Source organism: Purpureocillium lilacinum (assembly GCF_023168085.1).
Source record: "Purpureocillium lilacinum CBS 284.36 DNA, scaffold_2, whole genome shotgun sequence".
In the NCBI taxonomy this organism is placed as follows: Eukaryota; Fungi; Ascomycota; class Sordariomycetes; order Hypocreales; family Ophiocordycipitaceae; genus Purpureocillium; species Purpureocillium lilacinum.
In genome coordinates this window covers 6,237,921-6,258,777 of record NW_027072112.1, presented here as the reverse complement: position 1 = coordinate 6,258,777, position 20,857 = coordinate 6,237,921, and the positions used below count along the sequence as shown (strand labels likewise).

The 20,857-nt window shown below is 59.2% G+C and overlaps 7 protein-coding genes and 1 non-coding gene across 8 annotated transcripts; 2 read left to right on the top strand and 6 right to left on the bottom strand.

Moving 5' to 3' along the window:
- Window positions 1-246: 246 nt before the first annotated feature.
- On the bottom strand, window positions 247-328 carry PLICBS_003680. Its single transcript has one exon. It is a non-coding gene; the product is annotated as a tRNA-Gly (tRNA).
- Window positions 329-550: 222 nt separating this feature from the next.
- Window positions 551-1,811, bottom strand: PLICBS_003679 (uncharacterized protein; the record flags this gene model as incomplete). The annotated part of the gene is made up of 3 exons (XM_018323444.2): window positions 551-907; window positions 1,010-1,368; window positions 1,454-1,811. 3 exons carry the CDS (start codon window positions 1,809-1,811, stop codon window positions 551-553), a joined length of 1,074 nt encoding a protein of 357 aa, XP_018178674.1.
- A 1,104-nt stretch (window positions 1,812-2,915) lies between these two features.
- On the bottom strand, window positions 2,916-4,221 carry PLICBS_003678 (uncharacterized protein; the record flags this gene model as incomplete). The annotated part of the gene is made up of 3 exons (XM_065600270.1): window positions 2,916-3,698; window positions 3,983-4,143; window positions 4,191-4,221. The coding sequence occupies 3 exons, from the start codon at window positions 4,219-4,221 to the stop codon at window positions 2,916-2,918; spliced, it is 975 nt and encodes a 324-aa protein (XP_065456342.1).
- A 1,086-nt stretch (window positions 4,222-5,307) lies between these two features.
- Window positions 5,308-7,457, bottom strand: PLICBS_003677 (uncharacterized protein; the record flags this gene model as incomplete). The annotated part of the gene is made up of 5 exons (XM_065600269.1): window positions 5,308-5,494; window positions 5,556-5,963; window positions 6,019-6,079; window positions 6,143-6,380; window positions 7,383-7,457. 5 exons carry the CDS (start codon window positions 7,455-7,457, stop codon window positions 5,308-5,310), a joined length of 969 nt encoding a protein of 322 aa, XP_065456341.1.
- A 653-nt stretch (window positions 7,458-8,110) lies between these two features.
- On the bottom strand, window positions 8,111-8,815 carry PLICBS_003676 (uncharacterized protein; the record flags this gene model as incomplete). Its single annotated transcript, XM_018323441.1, has 1 exon — window positions 8,111-8,815. One exon carries the CDS (start codon window positions 8,813-8,815, stop codon window positions 8,111-8,113), a length of 705 nt encoding a protein of 234 aa, XP_018178671.1.
- Window positions 8,816-13,892: 5,077 nt separating this feature from the next.
- On the top strand, window positions 13,893-14,196 carry PLICBS_003675 (uncharacterized protein; the record flags this gene model as incomplete). The annotated part of the gene is made up of 2 exons (XM_018323440.1): window positions 13,893-14,053; window positions 14,124-14,196. The coding sequence occupies 2 exons, from the start codon at window positions 13,893-13,895 to the stop codon at window positions 14,194-14,196; spliced, it is 234 nt and encodes a 77-aa protein (XP_018178670.1).
- Window positions 14,197-16,992: 2,796 nt separating this feature from the next.
- On the top strand, window positions 16,993-18,147 carry PLICBS_003674 (uncharacterized protein; the record flags this gene model as incomplete). The annotated part of the gene is made up of 1 exon (XM_018323439.2): window positions 16,993-18,147. One exon carries the CDS (start codon window positions 16,993-16,995, stop codon window positions 18,145-18,147), a length of 1,155 nt encoding a protein of 384 aa, XP_018178669.2.
- Window positions 18,148-18,493: 346 nt separating this feature from the next.
- On the bottom strand, window positions 18,494-19,396 carry PLICBS_003673 (uncharacterized protein; the record flags this gene model as incomplete). Its single annotated transcript, XM_018323438.2, has 1 exon — window positions 18,494-19,396. The coding sequence occupies one exon, from the start codon at window positions 19,394-19,396 to the stop codon at window positions 18,494-18,496; it is 903 nt and encodes a 300-aa protein (XP_018178668.2).
- Between the last annotated feature and the right edge of the window lie 1,461 nt (window positions 19,397-20,857).

Genomic DNA, 20,857 nt, shown 5'->3' with positions numbered 1-20,857 from the left:
CCGAGCCCATGGTCTCGATCCGATCGCCTCCGATTGAGTACCTAACGCGCGCGCATTACGGTACAGCTTCGCACAAAAGTGTCATATCGCTTCTCGGCTTGTGCCAGATTCAGGCAGTCACAAAATGCCACCGTCAAAGCGGTCCGCTGCTGAGCCAACGGTCGCAAGCAAAAAGCAAAAATAGCAACACGAATGACAAAAGTAAATCTGCAACGATTCGTGAAGGAGGTCAAAAAGAAAGAGTCTTGCGTGATCTGGGAATCGAACCCAGGGCTCCCCGACGTTGCTCGGATGGCAACGGAGAATTTTACCACTAAACCAATCACGCTGTTGGATGGTTGCTGAGCTGGTTGGCTCGCTTGTGGAATCTGGCTGCGCTATTTACCCTACTGTTGGTTCCACGCCCCCTAGGTGGATGAAATTTCCTAATCAGGCAACCAGTGTCCTCTGCTTGCACAGTTGAATCGTCCGTGTGTAAGTCGTCTACTGAACGTCAATTGCGAATTACTCGTCTTTAAAGGCCTCACATGCAGAGTGTGCATGGCGCTGTCTAAACCCTCTGCGCCCTCTCCCACTCGCTCTCGCTTCCCGTCCCCCGGCGCACGTCGTCCGCCAGCGCGTACTCACTGCTCGGGCGCCCGCTCTTGCCTCGTTTCTTCTCCTCCTTGCGCCGCCGCTTGTCCTCCTTCTTCTGCGCCTTGAGCGCCTTCTTCTCCGCGCGGCTGAGGCGCGGGAACTCGCTCTCCGGTCCACGAAGCACGAACCCCGGGTGCATGGCGTTGAGCAGCACCAGCGCCACCAGCATCGGGAACGCGTCGAGCATGAAGGGGTATATCTCGCTCGTCAGGAGCGGGTTGTCCATGCCCGCGCCGGGGCTGAACTCGACGAGGCGATAGACGATGCGCATCTGCCGTGGACCAAGTTGTCAGCATATCCTCGCCTCGCTGTCTTTCTCCCTCGCGCGCTCTCCTAACTGGAGCAACAGCCGTGGTTGGTCAAGGTTACTCACCACAATGAACAGCAGCACCGCAATCATCGCCAGCGTTAGCCATCGCATCAGCCCCATCCTGCCGCCCGTGACGCGCCGCATCTCGACGTAAAAGCACACCGTCAGGACGATGAAGACGAGCACAAACGCCAGCTGCAGCCCCACGCCAGACATGTACACCTTGGACCCGATGCGCCGCACGTCGGCCGAGTTGTCGCCCGACAGCATGCTGCCGCCGCCGCCCTGCACGAGGAAGCACACAATGTCCAACCACACGAAGAGCAGCGTCATCCTCGCCGCCCGGATGCCCCAGATCTTTTGGCTCGGCAGGCCAAAGTGCACCATGCGCGCGACCGTCATGTACACGAAGGCGTTGATCCCTGTTAATGCAGGTGAGGTAGTGAGTGGATGCTCGATGTTTGACAGTGGGAGACCGCGAAAGTCTGACAGGAGGAGAGGGCGTACACAAGGGGGCTAGGAGAAAGAGAAGCTGCCCCCATAGGGCAAACTGCATCTCCTGCTGGTTGTGCGAACCGAGGGTTCTGATGATGAAGGCCGCCGTCTCCCACAGTCCGCCCATTATGACGACCCAGCAAAACCGCTTCTTGAAAACAATGGCCTCCACCAGGTGACCCACGGTGCTGAAGGCAAAGAGAGCGGCAAAGGCCAGATTCCCACCGAAGCTCGGGTAGAAGTCGTAGTAGGCGTTGCACGCGTCTCCCGGGACGTGACCGTACCTGTCCGGCACGGCCGTGGTGCAGGTCGCCGTGGACGTCGCGGCGAATGTCCGGGTCGGTCCCAGACTTGGTGTCGGCGTAGCCATACCGGCTATGTGAATGGGCGTCTTGTTGGATCCAGCTGTGAGGAACTTGCAGCTACACGGTCGCGATTGTTGTCTTTTGCTAGTCAATCACCCTGCGGCGTCTCTGTCCATTGCACTTATACTACTGCCCTGCATGCATCGCGGCGACGTCGAGGAGATGGCGTCCATGGCTGCAACAGGCTTTGCGTAAACTCTGAGGCTCATCGCCATGTCCACACACAGCAACGTGTGTAAGCAGACCCAGGGTCGCAGCGGATGACGCGTAATGCGCTGTGTCTGTTGTGACGGAGTCTGGCCATCAACCCCGGCCCCGGGTACAGCTTGTTGCGGTGGTCCAGGGCCGTTGTGGCCGGTATCCAGTGGTCTACCCAGACGGGGCCGTTGGAGAGAACCGCCGTCCCGACGTCTGGTAGGAGCGCAACGACAGGGCGACAACAAGGTTACGAGATACGAGCCTGTAAGGTGACACCCTCCCTTCAATGAGCGATGATGCGTTTCTGCGACCGCAGTTGTCCTGCTTCAGTCCAACCCAGGGGACTAAGCCGTGTCGAGACTGCCGGCATGCCGCCAAAGGATCCAAAACGGGTCGGAACGCGTCACCGTGTAAGCCAAACGACGCGGCCCTGGGATATACCCGTCGCAAGACTAGGAGTCCATTGCCTGCCGGCTCGGTGACTTTTTTTATAGTAAAAATAGTCTTTCACATTTGCCGTGATGCAGAATGATGAAAAATTAGAACGGCGGTGCGAGGAGCGGCGGATGTGAGTCGTCGCAGAGCTGGCGGCGACGACCATGAGGGTCGGGTAGGGCTGAGCGATGGAACACCACATGGCGACAGTGCATCATCGCTGTAGGGCTGGGCTCGGGGCTCGACAACGGCCGGGCCGTCGACGACACTAGCCGACAGCCCTTCAAAGCGATTGACCGCCCCACGCTGTGCGCCGGGGAATGATGCAAACACCCCTGAGTTTTGGCCGGCGATGGTCACCTTTTTTTTTTTTTTTGGCAATGTGAGAGATGTACGCGCGGCCAAGCGTCAAAGTGAGCCCGGGACCAAGTCACCGAATGAATTCACCATGCAACTTGCTACAGCCCATTTCTGCATCATGGGTAGAATTGCCCTATGAACCACACCTCGGCATCCGAAAACGACTTGTTATGCTCTACCAGCACCCTCGCCATCGAAATGGCCAAGTGAATCCCCATCGTTGTTCCAATGTGTCGAATCTCGGAAGTGATCCACGCCCGCTGGACCCTGCGAGTCGTCCTGAGCATGCCCGCGAGGAACAACGGCCACAAGAGCAAGTAGCCCCCTGGAGAGGCGGAGCCGTTGCCGTCTTCAGGCGTGGGCGACCGAGACCCTTCGCGACCACGGCCCATGATGTACGCCACGCTATTACATATGTCCCTGGCCATCCTCGCCAGGACCGCCATCGACGCTGTGAGGTTCGCGATCTCCTCCTCTGACCCGTGTTTCAGTGTCGCGGCTATGATGGCCTCGTGAATCAAGAGCCGGACAGATCGGTAGTTGTTCCAGGTCGACGCGATCCACAGGTCCGGATACTTGTCGTAGTGGCTCTCAAAGACCTCACTGGGAGGGCTCCTGGTAGACCGCACAGAGCAGTACGACTTGTAGGCCCAGGACGCTGGCAAGTCTCGCCGCCAGGCCTCGATCTCGTCGTCAAACTTGAGGAGCCTCGAGGCGATGACAGAGGGAGACGAAATCCGCTGCTGCTTGATCTCTGCGCGCGCGTTGGCGAGGCGCTCGTTGATCTCGGAGAAGCGATTGGCAGCAAACTCTTCCTCGCTCTGGATGGTCTCGGCCCAATGGGACCAGCACTTTAGAGAATAAGGGATCGCCAGCTGTAGCTGGTGATACGTCTGGACCTAGAAGCCTTTAGTATCCATGCAGGGATTGTAAGTGAGCAACGGACAGCATACGATGAGTCTTCGGGCCTGAAGAAAAAGCCTGATCTGAACCTCGCTTCGAAATTGCTCTCTACCACGCAATTGAATACATAGCGCTGTCGCTAACGTATGGTGACCGAAAGACTTCATGGACGAGGCGTCTCCAGATGCGATTACCTGATGGTGTCAGCGAATGGTGTCAGCGATCATGGTGGCTTGCGGGTGGGATGGCGTAGCGGTCCGGGAATGTGGATAAAGGGTACCTCGAATGTCCCCATGAGCATGACAGCGGCCAGGGTGTGGTCCAACTTGGACCTGACCGGGTCGTACAGATCACTCCGTAGCTGGCGAACCGCTCCGGTGTAGAGCGTGTACGCCTCGCCTCGCCAACTCGCCGTGGAGTTCCCAGCATTCGCCATGGCAGCTATGCCAGCAGCCGCAACGACCTTCTTGAGCGCATCGGAAACACACTCTTCCCGGAGAAGCGCTGGGAGGTATTCATTGGTTCCCCGGGCTCCCGGCGCGGACAGGGACCCATTGTGCCCCTGGCGAACGTAGTGGTGGACAAAGAACGCAGTGGCGCGGTCTTCCAAGGTTACCGCCAAGGCTGGAGTTAGGGACCTGGATCGGGATCGGGCCGGGACGAGAAGCGTGTAAGTGGCCAGGCTGCCGGAAGCAGGACTGTCGTCTCGAATGCGCCGCAGCTTGTTGCCACGAAAGCGAACCGCCTCCTCAGACAGGATGCCGGGGCAGGGCCAGCCCGATTTCACACATTGTCCGCAACTGGGTTCTGACAGATCACACTACCGGCACCTGTTAACTCTTGGCCATCCGATTGGTAACAGCGGTCGTGGCGTCATGGTACCTTGATCTTTCTCTTCTTGCATGTCGAGCAGCCTCGGCTTGGCTTCCCCGTGTTGACCATTTCTCCTCCCTAGCTTGACGAATAGTTGCAATGAATACTTGCTCAACTGCTCAACTCCAGGACGAGTGTCCTTTCATTTATTGATATAGCGCTTTGGATCATTGCGCCCGGCTTCTTGAGACCTCCGTTTGTCGCGTTCGGTTCCAAGAACATCCTCCGTGCAACGGGCGGTATCGACATAACAGCAGTAAGACGTGAGCACTAAGGAACCACGGCATAACGTTGCGCTGACGGAATGATGACTGTGCACTGTTCCGGGAGCCAGAATTAGCGCCATCTTGGGCAATCCATGCGGAGTGGCCAATGGTAGGGCCGGGCTTATTGCCGTGAGCCTTCGGCTGTTAATGTTATCGTTCTACAGCACACATTCAACAAACCCCCATGGCACCAGGCTAGCACAGCCACGTCGGGAAAAGGACTAGAGGAACATTGACTGTACGAATTCCACTCCTCATTGAGATTAGGTCTCGAGCGGATGCGATGAGTTGCTTCATTGCGGGTCAAGGTATCCTTGAATGATGCTGTCGGGCATCCCCGAGGCTTTGCCAGTGGCTGGGCTGTTGCTTGGAACAATGTCAGACGGCCCGGCTTTTTCGCACCAACCGCGACCTCACGCTGCCCAAAACTGTCTTGAAATCGTCCCTCTCCAGGGGCCGTATCGGGCTAGTGGCCCCCCGATTCGTACGAGTAGTAGCGGTCCACAGCGGGCTTGGGAGCCATTTCTATGCCATGGGGCAGCAATTGACCCGTGACTTCTCCCCTCGTGACTTGAGAATATCGAATTGTCTTGTCGTTGAACGCGTAGCCTGGATGACCGAGACAGAGGCAAAAGATTGAGACCACGATGAGTCTGCAATCGCTAATCAGCAAGCCATTCAAGCGCCTAGACACCGCACTTGCGAGAAACTTACACTCCCTCCAGACCAATGAACAAGTCTTCTCGCGTGATGAGCTCGCCATGGTAGCCAGCCTTGAGCTCATCGGCGCGGAATATGCACCGTATCAATGTCACCAAGACTGCAAGGCTCAGGAAGGAAAAGTATATCCTCTGTCGTGGACTGATCTGGCCTGGCTTGGCCGACCGAAACAGGCGAACCAGGTAGTCGCCAAACAGGCCGCAGAACGCAAACAGCGTGACGATTTGGAAGATGAGGCCCGCCATGGCAATGTTGACGCCCGTCTCATCGTCACCGGACGAAGCAGCAGACAAGCTCCCGCCCACGCCTTGCAGCGTAAGCGAGATGATGTCGCAGGGAAGGAAGATCCAGAGGAAGTACTTGGTAGGGAACCTGGCCAGTGAAGGGGAATAGTTCTCGATGCTGCCAAGGGTCAGTTCTGAGCACAAATGGTGGTACATGGAGATGAGTTGCTCACGTTTGACCTAGGAGCACATAGATGGCCGCACAGTAGAACACGGGCGCCTGTGTGATGCAGACTGGCAGCAGTTAGCGACTGACACATGCACAGTCGATCCGCGAATCCACCTCCCAATACGTACTGATCTGGATAATGAAAGCGACAAAGCTCCACGGGTTGATGTACAGGATGATCCTGCCCACATAGCCGGCGACTTCATGGGTCGACCCCAGAATCATGCACCACATGAACCACCAAGTCTTCCACTTGATTCCGAGAATGATGTGGACAATCGTTGCCGTCGAGAACAAGGCTGCGAAGGCGATATTCGCAGGCAGCGACGGTCGGTAACCGTACACGCTTTCGTCGATGGTGCAGAGCTGGTCATTGGCCGTGTAAGCTGACGCTCGTCGTCCGGTGCAACTTTTAGGCCGGGACAGTTTCAAGGCAGGGATTGCGTCTTACCTCGAATGTGCAATTGGCGTTGGGCCCAAATCGGACAAGATACTGTCTGTCGGCCATATTATATGCAAAAAAGGAGAACAGCGTGGTAAAAGGTTGGAGTCCACGAGGGTTGCTTTGCTCGCCAAAGTGAAATAAATGCAATGACAAAGACGTAAGGAAAAGAGTATTGAGCAGATTGATGGAGAGATAGGAAACACAGTAACCCTTCGCTTGAGAGCCATACCCGATGGCTATAAATACTTTGCATTTCCCCAAGATACGGATCTCGCATCAAGTGGTCCCGGCGAGCCACGAATCCCAGAACTAGTTCGTGATGTAGAGGGTTCGGACGGCGCCCAAGGTACCCTGGGCGTGTTGCCGTGTTCCCATTCGTCATTTCGGCATCCGTATTTACTTCTCAGGCTGAGACTCGCGTAAATGTTGCGGCTTCCCCAACCAGCTGCCAGACCTCGATGCAGCTGTCTTCAGCCCTGCGGATCAGCGGTAAGCTAATAAGCTTATAACAGCCTGTGCTCCTTTTGAGACTTGTCGTGCATGGTATCGGCTCCCCTCGACCCGGTACTGGCATAGTGCGCTCAAAGGGCGCTCGAGGCAACGAGCCAGCCCATTTCCTCTCATTGGGTGTGCCGGAAGGCTAGCCGCAACTGTCCCGGAAGAAGCCTTGCCATGTCTATTTGAAAGGTGGAAGTTTGGCGGTACACTTTGCTACACTCCTGCAGGCTTCTACGACGCTACGTGAGGCAGGCGCAGGAGCACGAGAGCATTCGTTTCCCAAATTGACGGTATGGAGCGATGAATTAACATATTGTGGCACGCAAAGACAACATAGGAGCTTAATCGTACAACCAGTTTGTCCACGTCTGAACAATTAGGGCTAGGAGCTCGGGGCGTTCCCCCCTCTCGAAGTGTTTGCTTACATGAGGGTCGCTAATGATCTTGATGCCAGCAGCATTGTAGTCCAAGATTAAGTTCTTGTCCCCATAGATGGGCATTGGTGGCATTTCGACCAGGTTCCCCGCCAAGGCCAAATTCATCCGGGCCCTGTACTTTGCCAGTACTTGCATGATGTTTTATGCACTACCGGGTGGAGGGTGCTTCGTCAAAGCTGACTTTGATCAGTGAGAGCGATCAACATCGCAGCAATTACCGAACAGCCACCTCAGGCTTCAGGTGGTGATTGGCTCGCCCGCATCAAATGCCAGCCAGACTGCCTGGGCTTGACCCATGGGGAGTAAGCAGCCTTGTGGGGGCGGCATGGGATCACGATTAGGGGTGTCATCACAGTCTCAGCCCTATAGGGACTACTTTGCAGTACACATGTAATTATAGCTTCTATGAAGGCTAGCCCTTATTTCATGGCCAATGACAATGTCACGTCTCCAGAGGCAGAACGACTTTGTGGCCGAGCTGTGTTGGGCTTTATGTTGAGCGGATCCAATTGGTGGACCGGGGAACTTACACGATGACTGATGGCTCCGGCACGACGAGACATAATGTTAATTTTTCTGCACTGAATTTAAGCTAAGCCTTCGTTTACTGGACATTCAGAATAGAAATGAAATCGTAATGAGCTGCGAGGGGCGGCACAAGATGTCAAGGTTCAAGAGCCGTCATTCGTCCCGACTCTCACGGCGACTGAAGACGCCTACCAGCTGTTTGCAGCCTCAAGGATAACGTCAGCAACAGCATCCCCGTGGCTGTAGAGTCCAGCATGGCTAGCATCTTTGAGCGTGTGAGTCTTGGCATTGATGCGCTTCGCCATGAACGCCTGCAGCTCGGGCTGGATGATCTGGTCCTTTTCGGCAATGACGTAGTGAATTGTCTTGACCTCCTTCCACGCAGGCTCTCCGGATGCAAAGTCAAACCGGCCGGCGTCGAAGGGGCCCTGCGCGGCAGCCAGGACACGAGCATCCGCGTGGTCGACATCGGGAGCGAAGTACTTCAAGAACTCCGGCTGCGCGAGGACGAGGCGACCGTCTGCGTCGGGGAGAAAGTACTTGTACGACTCCAAGGGGGTGTAACCGACACTAAGGGTGTTGACGGTTTCTCCCTCGTCCGGAGCGAAGGCCATGACATAGACCAACGCCTTGATGTTGGGAGTGTCGGTGGCAGCATTGGTTATGGCGAAGCCGCCGAAAGAGTGTCCGGCAACAACGATTGGCACATTGCTCTGGGAGTTGAGGGTCTTCAGAGCAGTTCTGACGACGTCGATGTCGTTTGGGAGTCCGGTGAGCGGCTGTTGCACAGATGTGACGTTGTGTCCGGCTGCCTGGAGACGAGGAATGACCTTGGACCACGAGGAGCCGTCCGCAAGGGCGCCGTGGACGAGAAGAATGCGTGCTGGGGTCATGTTGCCTGATTTGTAGGATGTAGTTCAAGTCTTCGAAAATGATATTCTGCTTGCGGGCTTAGAGTAATGCGATGAATCGTCTTGGCATGTGTTCCGCCGTTTAAATACACAAGAGGTCAACGTATATGCAGACAATTCATTGATAAGCAGCATCATAACGATCATGGCCGCAGCGAGACATCTCATGATGTCATGGCCATTGCAGTCAATTGCTGGTCTTTGGCTTTTTGTCTATAGTCGTAGTTTCCTCGCCGTATTTGTCAATGTCCCCTACGACGCGGGCCGTTTACAGGTACCACTAGTGGCAGAAGAGCCACTGCGATGTGTTAGCCTACTCGATTACCAAGATTCGCTGCAAAAAGTGCCTGCAGCCGCCACAAGGGTAACTGGCGAAACGAATAGAGGGAACAGACCAAAGGGTCTGGAAGAGGTCCATTTCCGCCGCATAGGCCTAGTTAGCAGGCGCCCGCCCCGGGCCGAAACCCGGCAACGCCCTAATTGAAGTCCCGCGGATACGTAGCTTGAAGAAACTCAAATCATCCATGACGGGATTGATCTCTTCAAAACCAATATTTTTGTGCCTGTGCATTTGTCAACTAGATAATTCGTACGTGTACTTCCCTGGTTTGTAGGCTAACTGTCCTCAATCCAACCTCTTCCTCGCCGCTGCCTCACGACACCAGCGTCCCGTCGACACGACGCTGCTGTACGACAATGTCGCCATGTCGCCGTCGTGGATCCAGTTAGAGCACAGCATCGGCACAGCGCAGTATGTCGAGCACGGGCGCATCGTCAATAACATCACCCTCGCCATGCCCCACCCCGGGCTGTCGGCGCCAGACCTCGAGAGCTAGCTGCATGAGCGAGGACATGCTTCCGTCGCTGTCGTTGAGCGACTGAATACTGTAGAGAGCTCAATTGGCCGGAGCCGGTCCGGGCCCAGGGGAAACGTCCTCCCACGAGCATTCACGTGAGCCCTCCAAAGTCCGAGTTGTCCACGGTCAAGACCCGGCGACGACTTTGTAGAGAGACTACATTGGTTTGGTTCACCTGGGTCACTTTGGTTCAAGCGACGAGCTCTCCCACGCGTTTTCCACTACGTGACGCGTCCCGCCAGTGCCAAGAGCCGCTGTACTAGGCCGCGTTGGGGTGCTTCATTGCGCGACGAGTACTCGTAGACACCGGCGCGCAGGCTCCAAGAAAAGAAGAACAGAAAAAAAAAATTGAAAGGAGTGAAAATCATGATCCTTGAGTCTAGCTGTGCGGCTCACAAGTCATCACGATTGCTCAGGAGATTGACGCCTTGCGGCGAGCGTTCCGACAGAAAGTGGTAGAGAACCAGACGTCGGAGTCCGATTTCCCGTTGCAAGCCAGGAGCCCAGAACCAGACTCCAACGTGCAGACGGTCATGCCACTCACTGCCCTCTTGCACACCGTAATCCGATGCGTGGCGTGCATATTCCTCACGCAGCATGCAGTAGAGGGATTTACCTTGCAGAAAAGCTTGGCCTGCAGTAGGTCGGTTTGACAGGTGGTGAGCGCTACGTCCCTACCTGGTGGGTGCGATTCTCCGGCCCGGTGCTCTGCAACAAAAACGCTGTACTGTACAGCCACTGTGCCCACGCACCGCGAAAAGAAAAGGATTGACTTTTTGTTGCATCATCCATTGAAAAAGCCTTGACAGATCGCCAGCCACCTCCATCGGCCGTCCCGCGATCTTCCAGACGGTCATCGACGCGTCTGGGGCGGGGCGGATCGGGGCTTCAATGGAGGAGCGCATCGCGACGGCTACCCTGCAGCGCTGGGCGGGCAACTCTTCTTCCGGGCCTGCAAGCCACGCAGCTTCAGGTTTTGACAGGGCGGCCACTCTAGGAATTATCCATCTGATGTTCAGCAGAAGGAATTTAGCCGGGTCCAAATTGAAAGATGGAGGGAGGCGCGTGGCGACGAAACGACGAGACGAGGACCCCATCATCCCATCCATCCCCATGCTTTCAGCCACCCCGCGCGCGACGTGGAAATAGACTCTCGCCTCCGCAGCATTTGGCCAAAGCTTGGCTCGCATAGTCTCTCTTGGCAGCAGCGCCCATCATCCTCCTCCCCCTCCTTGTCCTCCACGTAACTTCGCCCAACGGGCCTGGCCGCGGAATTGCGCGCGACCGTTGCTCTCACTGTACATTGCGCTGCGGTGTAACTCGACAGCTGGACCTACGAGTACACAATACACACGGCTGCTTCAGCCACCGGCTCGCCCCCACCGACGAAGGCGCCCATGAGGTGGTGATATCGACGCATGTCGGCAACGGCTGGGTGCCCGTCTGTCTCACCCTGCCTCGCGTGCCGGGTCTCGAATGGATGATGCCGTTTGTCTCTGCACGGGTGAAACAGGTGAGCGTATTTCGACGACAGTCATGACGCCCTTTGTTTCTCCAAGCTCTTGGCGTTGAGTGTCATCCCGCCGAGGGAATGCGGGAAACGTGTAATCCGTATAGAGGATCTACGGTAGCTGATGGGGTACCATCACACTCTGGCACGCAAGGCCAGGCCAAAAAAAGTTTACAAACGTGCCGCAATTCTGTCTGATGGTCTTTCTCCTCCCGCCTTGGCCAACCCCCCACCTCCGCAATGGGGTCAGGCTCTGGGCTGCGAGTGGATTGTGCGTACGTATCTACCCTGGCGCACTGGGCAGGTCGTGCGCCAATCTTTTGCTCCGGCGAGTGACGATGGAGCGGAGAAGGGCAAGTCGTGACAATTCGCTTTGCTAAAAGTCTTTCTTGGCACAGGCGGAGGGGGGCCTGCAGCGACGCCCGGGCAAGGAGCTGCCCGGACGCGAGGCGACGCGGTGCGGCATGCGATGTGCGCTGCATGCGTCGTTGCAATAAAGCTCGTTGGGCCATTCCTCTTCCTTGCCCATCCGCCCCTCCGTCACGGCAGACGGCACGCCGGGGGCGCATCATGGATGGATGGTGTGAGCTGGCAGAATGACGTACTGATACTGACGATGAGGGATTGGCGCCGGGCAAGACTCGAGACATGGCTTGATGTGTGTGTGTGTGGATGTTGGCGTCGCGCCGCTTTCGGGTTCCAACGGGACGACGCCTGCTCATCTCGCTCTGGCAAGCCACTGCGGGGAGGGGGTCTGGGGGGAGGTCATCAGGGCGGGGAGGGCATGGGGATGGAATACGGTGGTGGTGGGTTGTTGTTGCAGGTCCGTTCGACGATCACCAGGCCACGCACCTTGGGGGTATTGGGGGCAGAGGGAGCAGTACCTAAATTGTGCCGTCGTGGGCCTGTGGAGGCAAGGGATTGGCAATCGTTGATGAGTGAGCGACTCAGTGTCCGTGGGGGTAGGTGGTTGTTGCGCGCGAAGAAGCCCTGGAGTCCGCGGCGGAACGGCCTGGTAATCAATCACCGGCAACGCTGGATTGGCAAGGAGCGCCGCCGTCGGCGGTGGTGTGTAATGGCGGTGGTGGTGGTGGCGACGGATGATGACGCCCTCCTGCCCAATGGAAGCAGACGCCGCGGGCTCGCAGCATTCCATCCTTCTAGAACGTTGCGCCCAGGCTTCTCTGTCAAGGGTTAGCCTGGCACTGGCCGAGGGCGGCCCACCATCCATCCCTTGGTGCTGGACGGTGCCTTCTGTTGCACCCGCTGTGGATGGTCAAACGCCGAGCGCGGTGGAGGCGGCTCCATTTTTCTCTCTTTCTCCAGCACCTGCAGCGCAACACCCTCGCGCGTCGCGCATCACAAAAACGCCGTTGTCCGACCCATCCATCCCCCCCCCGGTCCATGGGAATGCCCCCAAGGAAATCGGAACTGCCAGGTAGGACGAGGGCGGGCACCGCGTGGTCTGTCTCACGGCCTCGCTCCGCCGTAACCGCCGCCGCCGCGGAGCCGAGTGAGCGTCGCCGTCTTGCAGGGACAGTACGTACGAGCTGTAATACAGTCTGACACGGCACCAGACGTCAGGATTATGCGCGGCAGAATCTTGTCGTCAAGCCCAAAACTCTTCTGAAGCAGACGCGCGCGCCCCTCACCCTGGCCCTCCCAGCTGACGGATGATGAGGAGGACGGAAGCGAGGCGGCTCCGGCCCTGGTCCTGGTCCGTCGAGCGCCATGCTGCAACCGCAGGTCCTCCAAGTCGTGCATATCTGTGGCACTCGCACCGCTTCGCGGCAGACCGCCCCAGCTGAGCCGCCGACCTTGCCGTGACGGATTCCGCGCCGCCATGGCAATTTCCGGGCCCACGGGGCGAGCAAAACAGGGTCAATCGTCTTCTCGCCCCGTCGGCGTTTGCTGGACGATAAGTAACAAATGGACCACCGGGCAGTAGGCAGGCAGGCTCTACGTATTCCGAGGGCCTGCGCAGGGCTCCAGGGCCCATCTCAACCCCGTCCACGTCCGTACGTCCGCTCGTCAGGGGACGTGTTGACTGACTGGCCTGGGCGGATCCCGAACCCACCTCACGATCGTGGGGCACCGAGATTGCTCCAACGGGGTCAAGACTGTGGCGTGCCCTTCCAGAAAATGGCTCACCATTGCCCGCCAGACGGCCGTGTACTGTGCAGGACCAGCATCCACAGTTCCTACCGCGAGGTCTTGGGCTGTTTCGGCTGGCGCATCGATTGGTGTCGCAGAACGGGCCTGGCACCACGGCTCACCCGCTGCAGTTGGCAACCTTTTTTCCACTGTACGTGCCTGCGTGGCACCCTAAAATAAATCGCCTTACCAAACGGAGCGATCAGGGGAGCCACAATCGCAGAGCACGCAAGGCGTCCGGCACGGAGAGGCGTGCGGAAGAGGTGTCATGCCTTGGTGGCCGGGTTAGCCGTGGTGTGGCCCCCCCCATCCCCATCCCTCGAACCCCCCCCCAACCCCATGATAAGCTTGATACCTCGTTACCTACGGACGGTGCCACTCACTTGTTTCGGGGATTGTATAAGAGGACGCCGGGCCCTCCCCTTGACTCTGCCGTTTATTTGTCCCGTTAACCTGCTTGTCATTGCCAAACCGAAACGCATATCGCATATCGTCCATACCAACAGCCTCCGGCTTACACACAACCCTCACATACACAATGCCTGGCTCTCCTGCTTCCTCTGGCGCCGCGCCCTCGAGCGCTCCGACCACGGCCCAGCCTGCTGCGCCCGCTACCTTTGGCGACAACAAGGGCATCAAGTTCCACATCAAGACGGGCAACAGCCGCTGGGCTTGCACCCTGCAAGACCGCTCCGCCTAGTATGTCTACATATCCCGTCTACGTGTGTAAAAGGGGAGACCTGTGTGCTGACCACGCTGGCCTCTACAGTGAGCGTATGAAGGCTGCCCGTACCAACTCCATGGACTCGGCCGACTCCAGCGCCTCGAGCACCACGTCTTAGACATGCCCCGTCACAGACTCGGCGGAGGCATCATCGACCAATGTCCGGCGGCTCGTGCTCGCGTAGTATGGCCGCGGACACTGGCGATGGTGCCCGAGCACCAACCAAAAATGTTACGGCTGCGACCATGAAGCAAGACAAGCATACGGCGTTACAGAATGCATGCGGCGTTATTTTTTACTCAACCTTTTTTTTGTTGTTCGGAGAATCAACCTCGAGACCATGGCCCCCATCACTTGCCGAGGCGGCGGGTGGACGGGGGCTCCGGTGGTTAGTGGTGGATGCAGTGGGTGCCCGTCTGGCTGGCGCTGGAGAGATCCCCGTCCCTCCACCCCAAGCGGCACTGGGACGCCTCGGATTGAGTGGCACTGGACCACCAATTCGGCGGCCACAGAAGGCGTCCAGCCGCCCACCCGCCACCATCCACTCAACAAACCTGGACGCTCCCGCGGCAAGTCCACGGAGCGGTCTCGATGGATTTATTCCCCCTTTCGGCTGATACCCTATCTGACACGGATCTGGGGTGTGGCGACCGCCGACCAGGGCGTCGCAGACTTTTTCAACGGTTTTCCTCGGGGGATTGCACGCTGTCACTTGGCGACAGTGAGGTACTTGGAGGCGGCGTCGGTTACATCCACGTTTCGCCAGACGCAGCGTTGCTCGTCGTAATTCACCAATGGAACCTTTTTCGTCTGTTGAACTTGCTTGCTCGGTGGCCCCTTTTCTCGCGTGCTGCTTCCTGTCTGGGTTGGTGACAAAAGCCCGCCTGGTCGCCCACCTACATGTGCACCTGTAACAAGGCGTCTGTGATGCCCGTTGCTGAAACTGCAACGTACGTGCAAGGAAACACACACCCATGCAATATCGATCGATGCCCTGCAGAGCCCCAAATGCAGCAAGTGCGCGCGTGGTTGCATCGGCCCAACGGCCCATGGGGATTGACGGGTTGACGGGGGTCAGGCAGTCCCAAATCGTCACCGAAAGTCCGCGACAGACGGGGCGAGTCGCAATTTTACGAGCTGCAGCGTGCAGCAGCGTGCAGAAGTGCAGATGCACCCGGCACGACAGGCCAGGACAGGGCAGGACCCTTCCTTGCACCCTGCGTGTCCTTCCGCCCCAATGGGCCCGCCAAGAACGCCCGACGGGCTGCACCGCTGGTGACGGCTGGAGGTGTCGGTGCCGATTTGTTCTTGACAGGGCGTGGTGGATGGATGTGCAATTGATGGATGGGGCTTCCGACGAGGTGACAAGGCAAGCCAGGCAGGCTTCTTCCATGGGGCTGGGTTCGGGCAGCCCTGGCAAGACTGGGCAAAAGCCTGGGTCATCGAATTCACCGCTCATTCCCGGCGCCGGCTCGGAGACGCCACCTCTCCAGCCCAGCAACCGCGGCGCGCCTCAGCGGAGGGCAGGCAAATACTGGGGACGGGAACAGCGAGCGGCACTCCCCCTTCGCTGTGGGACAGACGGGCTTGACGGATGGAGAGTTTCCACTCTCTCGCGGCTCCACGGCGACGCGGGGCGTCACTCCGTGCTGGCACCGAACGAACGTGTAAGCAAAATGGGCTCGTTGCGCTGGCGACCCTCGGACCGACGGCCGGCGTTGCCGTGCGCGCCGGCGCGATTGATCTCGCGCGCCCGCCGCCACCAGCGGCCAGCCAGCCAGCCAGCCCGCTTCGCGACGAGCTGGCGCGCCGACGGCCGAGTGTGGGTATCCAGACTGACGCGAGACCGAGACGGCGCGGATTTTAGAAAGGGACGAACGTCCTTCGTACGTACGTACGTACGTACAGTGTAGTCTGGCACAGGATGTACAGTACGGTAGTTGCGAGTAAGGTTAGACGGCAGCCTGTTAATAACAATGGCATCCCGATGGCTGAATCGCGAGAATTGCGGGACGACGACTTGGGCGCTTCGTTGTCGACTTTCACTCGGCCCGTTGCCGGCAGACAAGCCTTTCCAGCCAGCGTCGCATCGGAGACGCGCCGCTCGAGTGTGCTTGCCAGATTGGGCAAATGCCTGCTCTTCGTCTGGCCGCCCCCGGCGCCGCTTCCGACTTCTTCGCGCGTCGTGCGTGTGGGCGTACGCATCTCGTGCCTTACAGTGCATCGCTTCGTCGATTCCCACGCGGGCAACAGTGGCTTCTGCAGCTAAAGAACGCCGTCCCACACCCGGCAGTGGCCCTTTTATCCTCTTGCGCCCTCAACAAACATGGCGTGGCCTCTTCTCTCTCAAATACCTGCCTGCCCATCTCCAGCCGCGCGCTGCGTGTCCTCACCTACACACTACCTACCTTGCAGGCTGCGGACACGCTGCGCTCTGCCCGTTTGGTGCGCAAATCGCTGCCTGCCTGCCTGCCTAGTCGTCGTCAAACACGTTTTTGACTCCAGCCACACAGCGCAAGGCAGAACTGTGAGGCCCAGCCGTGGTCATGTGACCGCGCACGCCTACGTACGCGGCCTGCTCCTCAGCTTTGCGTCCCAATGGGGAAATCAAGGCGCTCGCCTGACAGTGATGACGGCCCCTGTGGCAAATGGGCCTACGCAAGCACAGCCGACATCATCACCTGAGGCCTCGTCACGGAGCTCACAGTTGAGCTCTCTGACTTCGCCCCCCTTGCCCAGCGGCAAGCTCGACGACATTCATCTTTGTCGCCTCTCCTGCGCCCGTAGGCTGCTGTCACAAACATCGTTGACTTTTTTGACGTACTTGTCTCTTCCCCCCCCGCGGCATCCCAATTACCCCGCCTCTCGTTCATCCCCCGTCGGCCGGGCATCCGTCTGTCTGCCAACATCAAACATGCCCATCGTGAACCACGTCGTCCTGGCCTCGGGAGCCGTCGTCGCCGTCTCGGTGGCCGTCGCCGCCGCGCTGGCCATGTACGAGTCGCCTGAGCTGCGACGCTACGCCGACGACATCCGGCGACGCATCGCCATGACCCTGCACTCGATGGGCGACGGCATCAACCCGCCCCACCGCGAGCCCCGGTTCAACAGGCCCGAGGACGCCGAGGGCTTCATGCTGTCCCGCGGCGGAGCCCGCGCCGGCGCCGAACCCGGTGTCGATGCCGATGACGAGACCCGCAGGAGGCAGCGCGAGGAGCTCCTCTACTGGAACAGGGTGCTGCTCGAGAAGAAGGACAAGGAGGAGAAGGAACCGGCTGCGCTGCCAGCCCCCATGGAGAGACCCGCCGGCGCCCATCGGGGGTCATCGTTTGACGATTTCCTGCGCAAGGACGAGGGTGCCGAGACGGGGGCGTACGTCTTCAAGAGTGGCGCCGAGGTGCAAGATTCGCAGCCTGGGCTGCGGCATCGCGGCGAAGGCTCACGAGGGTTCTCCTCTGCGCTGTACACGAACCCGTTCGCGGACGAGCACCACATTGACAGCGACGACGTTGCGGAGATGAGCGCCACCTTCATTGCGCCTGGAAAGGATGAAGGTTTGTCGGACATTTACAGCGCAACCACGCGCGAGGGCGACGATGTGCGCAGCGCCACGCTGGAGCCATCACCCGCCCTCATCGACATTGTTTCGCACACGCAGGCATCCCAGCAGTCTCCATCTGAGCTACCAGGCACGCTGGAACGCGAGCTCGCCAATGACGAGTACATGTCTGCCGGCCAGGAGGACCGGCACGAGGCGTACGCGTCCATCCAGGCGTGGGCGCAAGACTCGAGCCGCAACTTCTACTCGCCCCTGCCGGTCACGCCTGCGGCACCCATGTCGGAGCCGGAGCTCGTCAGCGACGACGGGCAGCTGACGCCGACGGACTCGGTTTCCCTGGTCGGGTCCGGGGAGGACCTCGCTCAGGACGCACGTTCGCTTCGCGCGGCCGAGACGGGTCGGCCGTACGACGTGCTCAGCGCCAGCGAGGGTGTGCTGACGCCAGTGAGCTGGTCCGAGGTAGGCAGTGTCATCAGCGAGAGCGACGCCCACGGTCCCGTGCACGCATAGAGAAGGTCGCAAGGCAGAGCAGGCGAAGAAAAAGCGCGGCGAAAGGACGGAGATCCTAGACTCATTGTTATTGGCGTTACGGAGCCTTGATCCCGCGAAGAATACGGCAGGGCGTTGGAAAGGGATTAATTGCGGACTGTTGGATATCAGGTCTCTCGTCACTGGCCGCGAGCAATTGGCCGTCCCATCACTTGATTTCAGTTTATACCAATATCTCTTTGAATGTTTATATGCAACCTTTTGCGCCATGTGCTTGTGAGCCGGAACGCCAACAACATGCATGCCTTTAACCCGATTCCAGTCCCCGCTGTGCGCCGATCATCTTGCTTCTCTTGCGACGCAGAAGCTAGCTGCTGCCGTTGGTCTGCGGAGCATCACAGCCCGTCGCCTCCTTCCCAGCCTTGAGGCTCTCGCCGTAGTCCGTCCAGAGAGCATCGACGCCGTGGCCCGTGAGCTCGCACCAGAAGGTACCCGCCTTGTACCGCTGGATGCGCAGCTTCTCGTTGAGACGGCGGACAAACCCGTCCCCGAACCGGCGCTCAAGGTACTCGAGGAAGTACGCCGTCTTCTGATACCCGGCGTCCCAGTCGCCGTCTGCGTCACGGGTCCAATGCGGAGGCACGAGCCCGCAGCGCAGGCGCACCCAGTCGGCGATACCCTCGATGAGGCCCCCCGGGCAGGTGCCGAAGGCGTTGTACTGGTAACAGTGGACGAGCTCGTGAGTGACGACGCCGGCGACCTCTTGCGGGGCGCGGGGCGCGGGCACGCGTGAAAGGTACGGCAGGGAGAAGTGCACCTCCTTGTGGTCGTCGTCGAGGTCGGAGCCCGTCGTGTACGCGACGCCGGGCATGTCGCGCAGGATGAGCGTCACGGAGCGGGTCGGCGGGACCGTCGTGGTGGGGTCCGCGGGCGAGCCGTACAGCAGCCGGAGGAGGTTGGCGACTGCGGCCGTCATGCACTCGGTGGCGTTGACCGAGTCGAGGAAGAGGCGCGCGCCGGGGTGGACGAGGTCGCGGATCTCGAGGCGGAGCGTGGGCACCGGGAACTTGGGCGCCGCCGCCGCGTGTCCGGTGTCATCGCAGTCGTTGCCGGTAGTAGTACTGCCGTTGTCGCCGCCGTTGGAGCAGGGCTTGCCGCCCTTGAAGTTGGACGATGACACGGCGGGCGGGCGGACGGCGGGCGACATGGCGGGCTGGAAGATGCTCGTCGACGACGGCGCCGGCGTTGTTCCTGGTGGCGGGACGGACATGGTGCTTGCGGGTGCGGCGTGCAACCGCAGAGTGAGAGGTGGAGAGGAGCAAGATTGAGAAGAGACAGTGCCGCCGCTAGGGTAGTTCTAAGATGTGACGACGGCTGCGCTGGCGCTCTAACAGGGGTATAGTCTACAGGTGTCGCAGGGTCGTGTGCTCAAGAGGGCCGGGGTGAGGTTGAGTGCGGATCTTTGGCCTGGAGCCTTGGACCCCGGATTCGGGGAGGGCTGGTGGATGGAAGAAGGAGGAGGGGTAGGGGCACGGGACAGGGAGGAGGAGATGTTACCCGTACGTGGACTACTGCGGGAGGACACTCTCATCAAAGCCAGTCGGGGGAAGCAAAAAAAGCGTAGAAGCAGCTACGATTTCAATACAAATCCCATCGGCGAGAGGTGAATATGAGCAATAGTGTGCCCACGCGATGTTCGCGAGAGCGATCGAAGATCTTCGAGTATGGATGCCTTCACACTTCACGCAGTCAACGCAGGCTCCATGAGTTGGCGGGGTAATAGCCCAGCCCAGTCCAGCCCAGCGCTTCCAGCTGCCTGAGGTGCGGGCTCCACCGCAACGCAACGCGCCTCACCAGCCCGGATGAGACGCGACGCCCCGCTAAAATGACGCTGTTGCTCAGCACCAGCCCGCGCAGCCACAGCGGCCTCGGTCCCTGCGATTGGCGGATGGAGCTCCCGCGTCCCCGTAATGTAGTCCAAGCTGCCCAGGTGCCCGCCCGCCCGCTGCGGTGCCCACCGTTTACCACGGCAACCTCCCGTTACCACACCTGGAACCCCTCCATACAGTTCTGGCTGGGCTGGCTGCATTGGGCCGCCGGAAAGGGACGGTCAGGTCAGCCGATGCCGCCTAACAACGGCCGCCCATCAATGGAACGGAGATAGGGGACGACGCACGCCCAAACTACCCTTCCCGCCGGGCGCCCAGCAGCTGCACCTCCTCCGCCCGTCGTCTCACCACACCTCCATGAGGGTGGATTTGTTTTGCGCGCGCCTCCGCCTCTCCTCACCACCACAACCACAGACACCCTCGACCGTCAACAAAAAAGCATCTCCCGACACTCCCATCGACCACACACGCAGCACCGCGCGCGCGCCCTCCCAATGCGATCGTCGCCCTCCAGCCTGATTCGCCCTTCTCGCTGCCCAAGACTCTGACAGCGAGCCCACCACCACCCCCTTTGCTCCCTGCGACAAAAAGCTCCGCTCGCATATCCGCAGCTAAATTGTGAGGTCTCACCCCTTGTTCCCGAAGGACTCCCGCGGGCAGGTTTGAGCCCTTGGACGCCACCGTTGCTCTCGCGCGGAGTCCGGCGCGCAATTCTTTGTCTCTCCTTGTCCGCTGAGGCGTCTCGTCCTGCGCATCACCAAATCTGCCGGCAGCCAGCTGGGCTTGACATGTGAAGCGGGCGCTGACTGCTTTCGCGACAGCTCTAGCTATATCGACGAGCC